The sequence below is a fragment of the Amphiura filiformis genome, chromosome 20, assembly GCF_039555335.1.
Source record: "Amphiura filiformis chromosome 20, Afil_fr2py, whole genome shotgun sequence".
NCBI classification, from domain to species: Eukaryota; Metazoa; Echinodermata; class Ophiuroidea; order Amphilepidida; family Amphiuridae; genus Amphiura; species Amphiura filiformis.
This window is the reverse complement of record NC_092647.1, coordinates 3,582,720-3,600,287: the sequence shown is the minus strand read 5'-3', so window position 1 is coordinate 3,600,287 and position 17,568 is coordinate 3,582,720. Positions and strand designations below refer to the sequence as shown.

The window sequence follows — 17,568 nt, the reverse complement described above, 5'->3', positions numbered from 1 at the left end:
AATATGCCAACAAATCAGGTTTGAGAATAATTAGCCATTTTCATATAATAAGATTGTGCTTTAATCTAGCTTGTATATAAGCTCGATGAGAAAATCTCAAAATGATTTTTGTTCTCAAATAAAATAAATGAAATGTGGTACTAATTGCCTACAAACAATTTTTTTATTTTTTATTCAGCTTAATATTTTTCTTAGTTTGTTTTATAATTTCAGATTTTGTCAGACCACCAGCAATATGGCAGAAGCACATCAAATCAGAAGATGTGACCTGCAGTATGTTAGGCCAATTGGTCATGGAGGTTCCAGCACAGTTTTTGAAATGTTGTGGAAAAACAATGGAAATAAACAAGTTGCAGTCAAAAGATTATACAAACTAGACAAAAGTGAAGTAGATATTTTGCTAACACTTAAACACACAAATATTGTCCAACTATTGGGTGTAGTAGATGAAGAAATGGACTATATGTTGGTGTTAGAATACTGTGAAAGAGGATCGCTTCGTTCTTATTTAGATGACCACAGTGATCAGCCTTTGACACCACAGCTGTTTTATGATTGGGCAGAGCAAGCAGCCAAACCTGTCAAGTATCTGAAACAGATGCGGATTATTCATAAAGATATCAAGTCGGCAAACTACCTCATCACGAAAAACAATATGCTAAAGCTGGCTGATTTTGGATTGTCCAAGAAAGAGGTTGGAGTAACACTAAGCAATGCTAGTCTGTCTGCAACTCCTGCCTATATGGCACCTGAGTTGTACAAGGAGTATATACTTTCTCCCACATATGACATATTTGCACTAGCAGTGGTTCTGTGGGAATTATTGACTAGGCAGGTGCCATTCAAAGGCAAGGAGAATATCAACATCATGTATAGAGTTTGTATAGAGAATGAGCGTTTGCCCATCCCACCAGATTGCCCACAAATCCTAGCAAACTTGATGAAGCAGTGTTGGGTCACAGAACGGCAAAAGAGGCCAAGTATTGATGATATGTTATCTACTATCAAAGAAGCAAGGATTTCAGCTTTAGGTGTGCATGAACAACACTTGTTTTCTTCCACTGAAGGTCTTTCAAGTTCGTCACTAGGTAGTGCAAACAGCAACTTCACTCCCACATCAGTGCTTGACTTGAATGGTGCAACTTCATCAGGAACAAATAACAGAGATCAGGTGCTGTTGTCTGGTGCAAAGCAAGATATGGAACTACAGGAAAATGATAAGGTGCGTATTTAGGACAAGGGTGAATATTTGTGGTAACAGGCATGGGTCACACCCAGAATTTTGGACATTTGGAGTTAGATGAAAGGATTTCTTTTGGTGAAAGTAATGCTATGGAGCTTTTTAGGCCTTTTAACCAGGGCGGGATTTACCTTATGGAGGCCAGGCCAAAATTTGGAGGCCCCGAACTCACAAGCCGAGGAAGGCATGTGCACTCAAGTCAGTGGCCAAGTTTTGGTTTACGTATAATATAGAGGGTGACTAACATATTTTGTTCTGGTTTTACTAGGACTTTTCTGTATAAAGCACAAGAAAAAATTTAATTTCAGACTATTTTTGCCCCAGATCAGCATGAATTTTGCTATTTGAAAAGCGCTGAAGTGCAGAAAATTTTAAAATTTTGCCCTATTTTGGCCACTGCTGTTATTGGGGTTAAAATCCGGTGCTGAGATTGTCTAATATAATGAAGGCTGACAACAATTGAGCACAAATAACCACGACGTCATTGCACTGAACAATTTCGGCGCAGGAAATTTGAATATCGCGTGTTGAGAGCCGGCTGTTTTTTTTTCATTTTTATGGTCACTATGAGTTTGTTTTAAATAAAACCATGTGATTTGTGCTTGATAATTATTTGTCTAACATATGAGGCATAATGTTGTGATTGCCGGAGTCATCCTTTTAAACAAAGCATTCCTCTATGGTAAGGCTATATGGTAGTAATTAATTAATTCAAATGGCTTCAAGTTTGCTTTGATTCTGTTGCATATTTAGAACAAGCGTGTTGCACTTGATCATGATCAAACTTAAAGGAAAGGTTGCATGAGTAGTATGCATAGCACATATTCATTTATTCTTGCATTATGCACATTGCACACACATTGTAACCTTGTGTTTTAAATATTTTTCTTCTTGTCTTTGGCTATAGATTGGTCCAGGATCTAGTGGTTCTTCAGGACCTATCAGGCGTGGTGTAAGTTGAGTTGTGTTGTAGTTTCTAAATCTGAATACATAATATTGTACATAATTATAGTTAGCTATTTTGTTGGAGTAATGATGAAAAGTTATTTGTGGCATTATTTAAATGAACTACAGTGATACCTGTTCTAAACACTTCAAAAAAGTATTATATTCCAAGGCATCATATATTAAATACCGTATAAAAAACAGATATACCCTAAAGATTCACCTAATAGTGCACAGGGCTCCTTTACATTATGATACATTTCACGTATAAATAGAGAGTTCCCTCCTGTGAAAATTTCCTACAAGAATTAACAGTCTGTTCCCTTATTTGCTGGTGCGATTTTTAAGGGAGGGCACTTTTAGTGTGTGCTTTAAATTCAGTTGTGTCAAGGGAGCCCATATGCGCCATTAGGTGAATCTTTACAGTAGATTACTAGGAAGTAAATAATATGGCTTATGTCTAATTGGAGGCAAGAAATAATTTCTTGTTTCTTTGACTAAAAAGCTTAGAGCAAATTATTTGTTTTATCCAAGCAGGCAACTGGGGCATGTGGTTGATTATCATAGACTTTAAATCTGCTTGTTTGACTGGTCTCACCAGCTTGGTGGTGTTCATATAGCTTTGTATATTTTTGCCAAGTTTCCTATTGGGAAGGATCAGAACAAACAAACTCTTTTTAGAGTGTAAGAGAATAAAAGACCGCCCCTTTTGCACCCTGGTTATATGCCACTGGACTATCTAGTGTATCAAACATAAAAAATCAAAGAAGTATGTGATTTTAATATTCTGAAGGGGCTCTATCCATAATAGTTATGTTACTATCAGTACATAATTAAAAATCTCTAGGTTCTGTGTTATTATGTGTGTATAATGGGGAAATGGCTAGGACCTGCCTGGTCTTCACATGTAACATTGTTTTCAGGCTTTTGTAAGCATATCAGTAGCAGCATTTCTTCTTTCTTTGATTATAGCATAGTCCAAGGCCAACACCATACCAAAGGACCAGTAGAGAGAGGGTAAGTTGAATTTGGTTATAATTTGTCAGATGCCAGAAAAATACAGAACCACATACAGAATTATGTTAAATTATGTATTATTAAAATAATGGCAAACTTCAGAGTGATATTTTAGCCTATACAAAATGATTGTGAATGCATTCACAGACTTGTGCCAAGTCAGTTCGTGTCTGAAAAAATGTAAAGGACATTTGTGCTCACAGAGCACAAACAGAGCTGACAAATTGTGACCTGTTAATGACCTTTGACTCTAGATCTGTGTACAACATGTGAACCTGTGAAGGTATTAGGCCTACATGTATTTGTGACACTGCACTGTGCATCGGTCCCGGGTCATGATCAGTTTGTAGCACAAAACAAACTAGATCTACAATCTTGGAAGAAAGTACTTGGAATGATTGGCACATTCTGTCGAAATTCCGTGCAGAATTTCTTATGATCACATAAATAGCGTATATTGTGTTTAATAGGAACAAACATGACATCTAGAACAATGATCTACCCTTCCCCTCTCCCCATCAATCAATGTTGGACACATTGGGGAACCGCTGAAGACATTGCATTTCTCAACATTGAAAGGGGGAGAGGGGGTGACAGTTTTCCGTTCTTTACACACAAGGGTTCCAAGACTTATTTCCAAAATTGTAGCTATAGATCTGAACCTAGCCATAGCAGAAATGACCCCTAATTGACCTTTGACCCCTATCATGAATCTAGTATTTGACCTTTGACCCAAAGTTGAAGTTTTAACTTTGTTGCACCAGCTAAGGTCAATGCATGTGTGTGATGTAAGTCCCTACTCTACTACTTAATTTATGTGAGAACTAGAATTTTCAAGATATTTTGTAAATGACCGGAAGTGCTTCCTTAATCTGAGAAAAGTGATTCTCACACATGCTCAGTGTTTACTTTTGTTTTCAGAGCGTCAAACCGATCAATCGATTCAAATCGCTGAGGCAAAAATGGTGTCGCTTTTGTGAGTTGAAGAAATCTCAACTTCTGAGCGATGTCACTTGACACATGAAATGCATCAACCAATCATTTCCTATCAACTGGATCTATTATTTTGCTAATTAATTTACTTTTCTCGATCATTAACTTTCAGAGAGGAATTAATTCAAAGCAATAATTATTGACAGCAATGGATGTTCTAAAAATGTATTTTGTGGTATTTAGAATATTTTAATTGTCATCTGCAATCGCTATCACCATGATAAGTATAAATGCAAAAGCGACAAGCAATGCATCATAAAATTTGGCAAGTATAAATTCAGCTGTAAACCTAGTTTGTAGCTTTCTTTAAACTGATATTTCTTATTTTTGTGGCCTTACTTGCAGCAAAAGAATGTCAGCCTTGAAGTGCAGAAAATTTTAAAATTTTGCCCTATTTTGGCCACTGCTGTTATTGGGGTTAAAATCCGGTGCTGAGATTGTCTAATATAATGAAGGCTGACAACAATTGAGCACAAATAACCACTTACGTCATTGCACTGAACAATTTGGTATGCAGGAAATTTGAATATCGCGTGTTGAGAGCCGGCTGTTTTTTTTTTCATTTTATGGTCACTATGAGTTTGTTTTAAATAAAACCATGTGATTTGTGCTTGATAATTATTTGTCTAACATATGAGGCATAATGTTGTGATTGCGGAGTCATCCTTTTAAACAAAGCATTCCTCTATGGTAAGGCTATATGGTAGTAATTAATTAATTCAAATGGCTTCAAGTTTGCTTTGATTCTGTTGCATATTTAGAACAAGCGTGTTGCACTTGATCATGATCAAACTTAAAGGAAAGGTTGCATGAGTAGTATGCATAGCACATATTCATTTATTCTTGCATTATGCACATTGCACACACATTGTAACCTTGTGTTTTAAATATTTTTCTTCTTGTCTTTGGCTATAGATTGGTCCAGGATCTAGTGGTTCTTCAGGACCTATCAGACGTGGTGTAAGTTGAGTTGTGTTGTAGTTTCTAAATACGGATACATAATATTGTACATAATTATAGTTAGCTATTTTGTTGGAGTAATGATGAAAAGTTATTTGTGGCATTATTTAAATGAACTACAGTGATACCTGTTCTAAACAAAAAAAAAAAAGTATTATATTCCAAGGCATCATATATTAAATACCGTATAAAAAACAGATATACCCTAAAGATTCACCTAATAGTGCACAGGGCTCCTTTACATTATGATACATTTCACGTATAAATAGAGAGTTGCCTCCTGTGAAAATTTCCTACAAGAATTAACAGTCTGTTCCTTATTTGCTGGTGCGATTTTTAAGGGAGGCACTTTTAGTGTGTGCTTTAAATTCAGTTGTGTCAAGGGAGCCCATATGCGCCATTAGGTGAATCTTTACAGTAGATTACTAGGAAGTAAATAATATGGCTTATGTCTAATTGGAGGCAAGAAATAATTTCTTGTTTCTTTGACTAAAAAGCTTAGAGCAAATTATTTGTTTTATCCAAGCAGGCAACTGGGGCATGTGGTTGATTATCATAGACTTTAAATCTGCTTGTTTGACTGGTCTCACCAGCTTGGTGGTGTTCATATAGCTTTGTATATTTTTGCCAAGTTTCCTATTGGGAAGGATCAGAACAAACAAACTCTTTTTAGAGTGTAAGAGAATAAAAGACCGCCCTTTTGCACCCTGGTTATATGCCACTGGACTATCTAGTGTATCAAACATAAACAATCAAAGAAGTATGTGATTTTAATATTCTGAAGGGGCTCTATCCATAATAGTTATGTTACTATCAGTACATAATTAAAAATCTCTAGGTTCTGTGTTATTATGTGTGTATAATGGGGAAATGGCTAGGACCTGCCTGGTCTTCACATGTAACATTGTTTTCAGGCTTTTGTAAGCATATCAGTAGCAGCATTTCTTCTTTCTTTGATTATAGCATAGTCCAAGGCCAACACCATACCAAAGGACCAGTAGAGAGAGGGTAAGTTGAATTTGGTTATAATTTGTCAGATGCCAGAAAATACAGAACCACATACAGAATTATGTTAACTTATGTATTATTAAAATAATGGCAAACTCAGCGTCATATTTTAGCCTCGCCAAAATGATTGTGAATGCATTCACAGACTTGTGCCAAGTCAGTTCGTGTCTGAAAAATGTAAAGGACATTTGTGCTCACAGAGCACAAACAGAGCTGACAAATTGTGACCTGTTAATGACCTTTGACTCTAGATCTGTGTACAACATGTGAACCTGTGAAGGTATTAGGCCTACATGTATTTGTGACACTGCACTGTGCATCGGTCCCGGGTCATGATCAGTTTGTAGCACAAAACAAACTAGATCTACAATCTTGGAAGAAAGTACTTGGAATGATTGGCACATTCTGTCGAAATTCCAGTGCAGAATTTCTTATGATCACGCAAATGACGTATATTGTGTTTAATAGGAACAAACATGACATCTAGAACAATGATCTACCTTCCCTCTCCCCATCAATCAATGTTGGACACATTGGGGAACCGCTGAAGACATTGCATTTCTCAACATTGAAAGGGGGAGAGGGGGTGACAGTTTTCCGTTCTTTACACACAAGGGTTCCAAGACTTATTTCCAAAATTGTAGCTATAGATCTGAACCTAGCCATAGCAGAAATGACCCCTAATTGACCTTTGCCCCCTATCATGAATCTAGTATTTGACCTTTGACCCAAAGTTGAAGTTTTAACTTTGTTGCACCAGCTAAGGTCAATGCATGTGTGTGATGTAAGTCCCTACTCTACTACTTAATTTATGTGAGAACTAGAATTTTCAAGATATTTTGTAAATGACCGGAAGTGCTTCCTTAATCTGAGAAAAGTGATTCTCACACATGCTCAGTGTTTACTTTTGTTTTCAGAGCGTCAAACCGATCAATCGATTCAAATCGCTGAGGCAAAAATGGTGTCGCTTTTGTGAGTTGAAGAAATCTCAACTTCTGAGCGATGTCACTTGACACATGAAATGCATCAACCAATCATTTCCTATCAACTGGATCTATTATTTTGCTAATTAATTTACTTTTCTCGATCATTAACTTTCAGAGATGAATTAATTCAAAGCAATAATTATTGACAGCAATGGATGTTCTAAAATGTATTTTGTGGTATTTAGAATATTTTAATTGTCATCTGCAATCGCTATCACCATGATAAGTATAAATGCAAAAGCGACAAGCAATGCATCATAAAATTTGGCAAGTATAAATTCAGCTGTAAACCTAGTTTGTAGCTTTCTTTAAACTGATATTTCTTATTTTGTGGCCTTACTTGCAGCAAAAGAATGTCAGCTTGCCAAGTGCAGAAAATTTTAAAATTTTGCCCTATTTTGGCCACTGCTGTTATTGGGGTTAAAATCCGGTGCTGAGATTGTCTAATATAATGAAGGCTGACAACAATTGAGCACAAATAACCACGACGTCATTGCACTGAACAATTTCGGCGCAGGAAATTTGAATATCGCGTGTTGAGAGCCGGCTGTTTTTTTTTCATTTTTATGGTCACTATGAGTTTGTTTTAAATAAAACCATGTGATTTGTGCTTGATAATTATTTGTCTAACATATGAGGCATAATGTTGTGATTGCCGGAGTCATCCTTTTAAACAAAGCATTCCTCTATGGTAAGGCTATATGGTAGTAATTAATTAATTCAAATGGCTTCAAGTTTGCTTTGATTCTGTTGCATATTTAGAACAAGCGTGTTGCACTTGATCATGATCAAACTTAAAGGAAAGGTTGCATGAGTAGTATGCATAGCACATATTCATTTATTCTTGCATTATGCACATTGCACACACATTGTAACCTTGTGTTTTAAATATTTTTCTTCTTGTCTTTGGCTATAGATTGGTCCAGGATCTAGTGGTTCTTCAGGACCTATCAGACGTGGTGTAAGTTGAGTTGTGTTGTAGTTTCTAAATACGAATACATAATATTGTACATAATTATAGTTAGCTATTTTGTTGGAGTAATGATGAAAAGTTATTTGTGGCATTATTTAAATGAACTACAGTGATACCTGTTCTAAACACTTCAAAAAAGGATTATATTCCAAGGCATCATATATTAAATACCGTATAAAAAACAGATATACCCTAAAGATTCACCTAATAGTGCACAGGGCTCCTTTACATTATGATACATTTCACGTATAAATAGAGAGTTCCCTCCTGTGAAAATTTCCTACAAGAATTAACAGTCTGTTCCCTTATTTGCTGGTGCGATTTAGGGAGGGCACTTTTAGTGTGTGCTTTAAATTCAGTTGTGTCAAGGGAGCCCATATGCGCCATTAGGTGAATCTTTACAGTAGATTACTAGGAAGTAAATAATATGGCTTATGTCTAATTGGAGGCAAGAAATAATTTCTTGTTTCTTTGACTAAAAAGCTTAGAGCAAATTATTTGTTTTATCCAAGCAGGCAACTGGGGCATGTGGTTGATTATCATAGACTTTAAATCTGCTTGTTTGACTGGTCTCACCAGCTTGGTGGTGTTCATATAGCTTTGTATATTTTTGCCAAGTTTCCTATTGGGAAGGATCAGAACAAACAAACTCTTTTTAGAGTGTAAGAGAATAAAAGACCGCACCTTTTGCACCCTGGTTATATGCCACTGGACTATCTAGTGTATCAAACATAAACAATCAAAGAAGTATGTGATTTTAATATTCTGAAGGGGCTCTATCCATAATAGTTATGTTACTATCAGTACATAATTAAAAATCTCTAGGTTCTGTGTTATTATGTGTGTATAATGGGGAAATGGCTAGGACCTGCCTGGTCTTCACATGTAACATTGTTTTCAGGCTTTTGTAAGCATATCAGTAGCAGCATTTCTTCTTTCTTTGATTATAGCATAGTCCAAGGCCAACACCATACCAAAGGACCAGTAGAGAGGGTAAGTTGAATTTGGTTATAATTTGTCAGATGCCAGAAAAATACAGAACCACATACAGAATTATGTTAAATTATGTATTATTAAAATAATGGCAAACTTCAGAGTGATATTTTAGCCTATACAAAATGATTGTGAATGCATTCACAGACTTGTGCCAAGTCAGTTCGTGTCTGAAAAATGTAAAAGGACATTTGTGCTCACAGAGCACAAACAGAGCTGACAAATTGTGACCTGTTAATGACCTTTGACTCTAGATCTGTGTACAACATGTGAACCTGTGAAGGTATTAGGCCTACATGTATTTGTGACACTGCACTGTGCATCGGTCCCGGGTCATGATCAGTTTGTAGCACAAAACAAACTAGATCTACAATCTTGGAAGAAAGTACTTGGAATGATTGGCACATTCTGTCGAAATTCCGTGCAGAATTTCTTATGATCACGCCAATCAAGCATCTTGTGTTTAATAGGAACAAACATGACATCTAGAACAATGATCTACCCTTCCCCTCTCCCCATCAATCAATGTTGGACACATTGGGGAACCGCTGAAGACATTGCATTTCTCAACATTGAAAGGGGGAGAGGGGGGTGACAGTTTTCCGTTCTTTACACACAAGGGTTCCAAGACTTATTTCCAAAATTGTAGCTATAGATCTGAACCTAGCCATAGCAGAAATGACCCCTAATTGACCTTTGACCCTATCATGAATCTAGTATTTGACCTTTGACCCAAAGTTGAAGTTTTAACTTTGTTGCACCAGCTAAGGTCAATGCATGTGTGTGATGTAAGTCCCTACTCTACTACTTAATTTATGTGAGAACTAGAATTTTCAAGATATTTTGTAAATGACCGGAAGTGCTTCCTTAATCTGAGAAAAGTGATTCTCACACATGCTCAGTGTTTACTTTTGTTTTCAGAGCGTCAAACCGATCAATCGATTCAAATCGCTGAGGCAAAAATGGTGTCGCTTTTGTGAGTTGAAGAAATCTCAACTTCTGAGCGATGTCACTTGACACATGAAATGCATCAACCAATCATTTCCTATCAACTGGATCTATTATTTTGCTAATTAATTTACTTTTCTCGATCATTAACTGTCAGAGATGAATTAATTCAAAGCAATAATTATTGACAGCAATGGATGTTCTAAAATGTATTTTGTGGTATTTAGAATATTTTAATTGTCATCTGCAATCGCTATCACCATGATAAGTATAAATGCAAAAGCGACAAGCAATGCATCATAAAATTTGGCAAGTATAAATTCAGCTGTAAACCTAGTTTGTAGCTTTCTTTAAACTGATATTTCTTATTTTGTGGCCTTACTTGCAGCAAAGAATGTCAGCGCGCGAAGTGCAGAAAATTTTAAAATTTTGCCCTATTTTGGCCACTGCTGTTATTGGGGTTAAAATCCCGGGTGCTGAGATTGTCTAATATAATGAAGGCTGACAACAATTGAGCACAAATAACCACGACGTCATTGCACTGAACAATTTCGGCAAAGCAGGAAATTTGAATATCGCGTGTTGAGAGCCGGCTGTTTTTTTTTCATTTTTATGGTCACTATGAGTTTGTTTTAAATAAAACCATGTGATTTGTGCTTGATAATTATTTGTCTAACATATGAGGCATAATGTTGTGATTGCCGGAGTCATCCTTTTAAACAAAGCATTCCTCTATGGTAAGGCTATATGGTAGTAATTAATTAATTCAAATGGCTTCAAGTTTGCTTTGATTCTGTTGCATATTTAGAACAAGCGTGTTGCACTTGATCATGATCAAACTTAAAGGAAAGGTTGCATGAGTAGTATGCATAGCACATATTCATTTATTCTTGCATTATGCACATTGCACACACATTGTAACCTTGTGTTTTAAATATTTTTCTTCTTGTCTTTGGCTATAGATTGGTCCAGGATCTAGTGGTTCTTCAGGACCTATCAGGCGTGGTGTAAGTTGAGTTGTGTTGTAGTTTCTAAATACGAATACATAATATTGTACATAATTATAGTTAGCTATTTTGTTGGAGAAATGATGAAAAGTTATTTGTGGCATTATTTAAATGAACTACAGTGATACCTGTTCTAAACACTTCAAAAAGTATTATATTCCAAGGCATCATATATTAAATACCGTATAAAAACAGATATACCTAAAGATTCACCTAATAGTGCACAGGGCTCCTTTACATTATGATACATTTCACGTATAAATAGAGAGTTCCTCCTGTGAAAATTTCCTACAAGAATTAACAGTCTGTTCCCTTATTTGCTGGTGCGATTTTTAAGGAGGGCACTTTTAGTGTGTGCTTTAAATTCAGTTGTGTCAAGGGAGCCCATATGCGCCATTAGGTGAATCTTTACAGTAGATTACTAGGAAGTAAATAATATGGCTTATGTCTAATTGGAGGCAAGAAATAATTTCTTGTTTCTTTGACTAAAAAGCTTAGAGCAAATTATTTGTTTTATCCAAGCAGGCAACTGGGGCACGTGGTTGATTATCATAGACTTTAAATCTGCTTGTTTGACTGGTCTCACCAGCTTGGTGGTGTTCATATAGCTTTGTATATTTTTGCCAAGTTTCCTATTGGGAAGGATCAGAACAAACAAACTCTTTTTAGAGTGTAAGAGAATAAAAGACCGCCCTTTTGCACCCTGGTTATATGCCACTGGACTATCTAGTGTATCAAACATAAACAATCAAAGAAGTATGTGATTTTAATATTCTGAAGGGCTCTATCCATAATAGTTATGTTACTATCAGTACATAATTAAAAATCTCTAGGTTCTGTGTTATTATGTGTGTATAATGGGGAAATGGCTAGGACCTGCCTGGTCTTCACATGTAACATTGTTTTCAGGCTTTTGTAAGCATATCAGTAGCAGCATTTCTTCTTTCTTTGATTATAGCATAGTCCAAGGCCAACACCATACCAAAGGACCAGTAGAGAGAGGGTAAGTTGAATTTGGTTATAATTTGTCAGATGCCAGAAAAATACAGAACCACATACAGAATTATGTTAAATTATGTATTATTAAAATAATGGCAAACTTCAGAGTGATATTTTAGCCTATACAAAATGATTGTGAATGCATTCACAGACTTGTGCCAAGTCAGTTCGTGTCTGAAAAAATGTAAAAGGACATTTGTGCTCACAGAGCACAAACAGAGCTGACAAATTGTGACCTGTTAATGACCTTTGACTCTAGATCTGTGTACAACATGTGAACCTGTGAAGGTATTAGGCCTACATGTATTTGTGACACTGCACTGTGCATCGGTCCCGGGTCATGATCAGTTTGTAGCACAAAACAAACTAGATCTACAATCTTGGTAGAAAGTACTTGGAATGATTGGCACATTCTGTCGAAATTCCGTGCAGAATTTCTTATGATCACGCAAATGACGTATATTGTGTTTAATAGGAACAAACATGACATCTAGAACAATGATCTACCCTTCCCCTCTCCCCATCAATCAATGTTGGACACATTGGGGAACCGCTGAAGACATTGCATTTCTCAACATTGAAAGGGGGAGAGGGGGTGACAGTTTTCCGTTCTTTACACACAAGGGTTCCAAGACTTATTTCCAAAATTGTAGCTATAGATCTGAACCTAGCCATAGCAGAAATGACCCCTAATTGACCTTTGACCCCTATCATGAATCTAGTATTTGACCTTTGACCCAAAGTTGAAGTTTTAACTTTGTTGCACCAGCTAAGGTCAATGCATGTGTGTGATGTAAGTCCCTACTCTACTACTTAATTTATGTGAGAACTAGAATTTTCAAGATATTTTGTAAATGACCGGAAGTGCTTCCTTAATCTGAGAAAAGTGATTCTCACACATGCTCAGTGTTTACTTTTGTTTTCAGAGCGTCAAACCGATCAATCGATTCAAATCGCTGAGGCAAAAATGGTGTCGCTTTTGTGAGTTGAAGAAATCTCAACTTCTGAGCGATGTCACTTGACACATGAAATGCATCAACCAATCATTTCCTATCAACTGGATCTATTATTTTGCTAATTAATTTACTTTTCTCGATCATTAACTTTCAGAGATGAATTAATTCAAAGCAATAATTATTGACAGCAATGGATGTTCTAAAAATGTATTTTGTGGTATTTAGAATATTTTAATTGTCATCTGCAATCGCTATCACCATGATAAGTATAAATGCAAAAGCGACAAGCAATGCATCGCAAAATATGGCAAGTATAAATTCAGCTGTAAACCTAGTTTGTAGCTTTCTTTAAACTGATATTTCTTATTTTTGTGGCCTTACTTGCAGCAAAGAATGTCAGCTAATGACACCAGACCAACCAATTACAGTGAGGACCTGTGTGCTATTTCAGAAGATGATGAAAATGGCCACGATAGCTACCCAGATGGTTATGGCAATGATGAAGATGATGACCAAAACAATTTTGATAACTCTGATGACTCACCACTTCAGGAAGATAGGGAAAGTGATGTGGAGGAAGGGGAGGAGGAGGATGGCAATTATGATGATGATGATGATGATAATTATGAAGCTGTTAATCACGATGATGATGATGATAATTATGAAGCTGTTAACCACGATGATGAGGATGATGATGATGATAATTATGAAGCTGTTAATCACGATGATGATGATGATAATTATGAAGCTGTTAACCACGATGATGATGATGATGATGATGATGATAATTATGAAGCTGTTAACCACGATGATTATGATGATGATGAGTATGAAGCTTTTAACCACGATGATGATAATGATGAGTACATGTATGAGGCTTTTAACCTTGATGATGATGATTATGATGCGTATGAAGCTGTTAACCATATTGATGATGATGATGATGATGATGATGAGTACACGTTTGAAGCTTTTAACCATGATGATGATGATGATGGTGAGTAAGATGCTGTTAACTATATTGATGATGATGATGATGATGATGATGATGATGATGATGATGATGAGTACACGTATGAAGCTTTTAACCATGATGATGATGATGAGTAAGAAGCTGTTAACCATGATGATGATGACTTACCACTTCTGGAATATAGTGAATGTGATGAGGAGGATGGCAATTATGATGATGTTGATGAGTATGAAGCTGTTAATGATAATGATGATGACTAACTACTTCAGGAAGATTGGGAAAGTGATGTGGAGGAGGAAGATGGCAATTAATGATGATGATGATGGGTATGAAGATAACAATTTTGATCACTTTGATGACTCTAAACAAGGACTTCCCTGCTCTGATGAAGATCCTGACTATTAAATCTTATAACTAGTGCTGTTGTTGATAAGGACCTTATTAACAAGACACTTATCCTGAGACAATCAACAATACTAGTTAGGTTGTTAAAAGGGGAAAGGGTTAACTACACAACAGGTCATTTGTGTTTTAGTGTGTTTGGTGATCGATGTGGTTGGCTTTGTCAACAATGTGACACCATCTGCATGGATTGGACATTTCCAACATGTCACCATAACAAAATTATGCAGACGAGACCACTACGGTACATAAAAAATCTGAAAACTGGCAAACCAGTCCATTTTATATGCCAACGATACTACCATCATGTCCTTCATCAAATCCAGAAAAATCATGAGCCAAGCTGCTGCATCTCTCAATCAGGATCAGTACAGGTTACAGGAGTTCAATGTGCGACAGGGGGACCTACAGTGGGAATTTCGATTGAATGAACACAGCTGCACAACACTGTGATGATCTAAGTGTACACTGTGTGAAGTACGCTCGCATGTGTGTGACGCAGAAGAGAATGCGACCATGGCAACGCACTTGTGATTGGTTAGTATTTTCCAAGGTTGTGCGTTCAAGTTGTATTTTGAAATACGCACAGATACGGTCACGGTCGGATTGCATACAGGTGTTTGCAGCTGTGTTCATTCAGTTGAAATTCCCACTGTAGCAGCCATGTATGTCTTATATTCAGTTCCTGTGTGGCATCCTGGACTGACAAAAGAAAGACAACAGAAAAGCTCTTGAAAACATAAAAAAATTGCAAGTCACGTCATTCTGGGGTAATATAACACTGATCACCCTTGAGGTTTGCAAACTCTTGGTTTTACAACAACTGAAAATTGTAGAGAAGTCAGTGGTTTGCAGCTGTTTTGCCTGCCCTTGTCAATGCTCTGAGTGGTAATCAGGGTGGTTTGCTGAGAGTGTTTGCCAACATGCAATACAGCTCCAAAACAAAACCAAAATACAAGGAAAGGCTTTACTGCAGTCCCATCCTATACCTCACCAGATGCATGAATAAGAAATGAGTTTGTGTCTCCAGCTCTCCCTCTATTTTTTATATCATTGTTTCATGTTGTATTTTTATATTGTATAATGTTTTTACTGTGTAATTTTCACGCAATGCAGCATTTGTTGTTAGATGAAATAAAGTTTGATATGATTATGATATGATAAGATTTGATGTGATCACTGGCACATACCTTGAGTCATTTGATATGGGAGAGCATTGAAAAACATGTCAATGTCAATTTGAACCAGTTTCAGGGCCAATTTGAGTGATTTTTGCCATCTTCCACTTGTAATAAGTAACTTAACTAACTGTATCTAGACCAGAAGTTGACTTCCCTGTCTGGCCTATGACACTTACACCTCCGTGCCAAAGCTCCCCCTCTTTATAAGGCGCATACTCAGCCAGTCATTTCATGAACGTCTAACCCTTTCCAATGGATGGATCCGCTTGGTGTTAGAAACACCAGGGACCACTGCTGCCACTATTTCTGTCACAAATATCCTGCGCCTTCTTCGAGTCACTTCTGGTCCTGCCGGGCCTCCAATCCACTATATTGGGATTAAAAGGTGAGCGTGCTAGTGTATAGACCAAAACAGGACTTCCTCATCTGGTCTATGACACTAACCCACATATCGTCAGCCTGCTACGCTAATTGCCTACGTCATTTTTTGTAATTTTGAGAACAAAGAACAAAATGTGGTTTGAGCATGCATCAAGCATGTAATCACCCTAATTATTTTGGATTATTCCCTTTCATTTGTATCATTATCATTTGGTCTTGTTCAAAGATTGGTGAAGAAATATGTTTAAATGCATGCTTAAACCATTTTTTTGTACTTTGTTCTCAAAATTACAAAAAAAAATGACTTTGGCAAAAAGTTTAACAGGCTGATGATATACCTCCGTGATTATACCCACCTCTGGTAGATGCGTTTGGATCTCTATAGCATGATAAAATCCAAAATGGTCATGGGTTCATATAAGTGGTCAATAGTAGAGTATCGCAGTGTTGCACCTAGAAAGATATTTGTGTTTCTGTACATCGGAGTGAATTTTAAGGTGTACTCACAATTACTTTTGTGAAATTAAGGATGGAAAATGATGTCTTAGTGTATTTAGGCCAATAGGCCGATAATTTGCTAATAGCAAAACAAGGAAAAATTTCATTTAATAGGCATGAAGTTGCAAACTTTGAAGCTCTTTGATAACATAACACCATGGCCTAACGATCGATATATATAAGTAAATCATTTAGCTATAATAATGATTATTATTCAGTTTAAAAAAGTAAAAATGTTTATAATAAATGAATTTTAATTTTTCAAATGCCATCATGAATCTGCACTTGAGATGAAACAAAATAGTTTGTATAAAAGACAAGTATAAATAAAAATAAAAATAAAAAAAGACTTACTGTGGATTTTATCATCATTGAACATGTGCAAAACCAACAAACAATTAAACAAACACAAATATACTGAAATGAAATGATACAACTTATGTGGTAATGTTTTCTGAATAAAATAAACAACTGAATAGATCAACAACAACATTAAAACAGAAAAGAAAACAAAGTTCTAAACAAAAAACATCAAACGATAAATTACCTTTACCTTCATGCTTACATTTTTTTTAAATTTGTATACAATGTAATAAAGCACTATGCACTATGTATATTATTTTGGAAAAATATAAGCTGGATGTTCAGCACTTTGTAGAAATAAAATATTGTATTCAATAAATTTTGTTGACTGCAAATTTATTTCTTTGTAAAATGGTTTCATAATTTCAAATGTTTATTTTCTGGTTTGTTCATGATCCATGTCTGTTTTCCTATCAGAAAAAAGTCATAGTCAGGACGATTCTATTGTACAATCCACACTTCTCTGTACGAATTCAAAGTTAACTGTAGATTTGTGCAAAAAAATAATCTAGTTTATTGACTCATTAGACTGACGTCATATCAATAGTTAAAGGGCATTTCGTGATCCACAGCCTCATCCCCTACTTTTCTCAAAAAGGTTGAGATTTTTATATCACTGGAAACCTCTGGCTACATAATGTTTATGTACAAAATATTTCTTGCAGATTAATTCGTTTAGCAAAGATATCGTGAAATTTGAATTTTGTTCTGGTGCACCAGAACGAAATTACAACGCATTGTCTAT

The 17,568-nt window shown here is 36.0% G+C and overlaps 1 protein-coding gene across 1 annotated transcript; it reads left to right on the top strand.

Annotated features, from left to right (window-relative positions):
* The first annotated feature begins 213 nt into the window (after positions 1-213).
* On the top strand, positions 214-16,440 carry LOC140141808 (uncharacterized). The gene is made up of 6 exons (XM_072163671.1): positions 214-1,222; positions 5,111-5,155; positions 6,119-6,163; positions 8,066-8,110; positions 12,029-12,073; positions 13,413-16,440. Exons 1-6 carry the CDS (start codon positions 236-238, stop codon positions 14,028-14,030), a joined length of 1,785 nt encoding a protein of 594 aa, XP_072019772.1. The 5' UTR covers positions 214-235; the 3' UTR covers positions 14,031-16,440.
* The last annotated feature ends 1,128 nt before the right edge of the window (positions 16,441-17,568 follow it).

Coding starts and splice junctions, on each gene's coding strand:
- LOC140141808 (XM_072163671.1), top strand. CDS start 236: ATGGCAGAAGCACATCAAATCAGAAGATGTGACCTGCAGTATGTTAGG. Junction 1,223..5,110: donor AACTACAGGAAAATGATAAG/GTGCGTATTTAG, acceptor CTTTGGCTATAG/ATTGGTCCAGGATCTAGTGG. Junction 12,074..13,412: donor AAAGGACCAGTAGAGAGAGG/GTAAGTTGAATT, acceptor CCTTACTTGCAG/CAAAGAATGTCAGCTAATGA.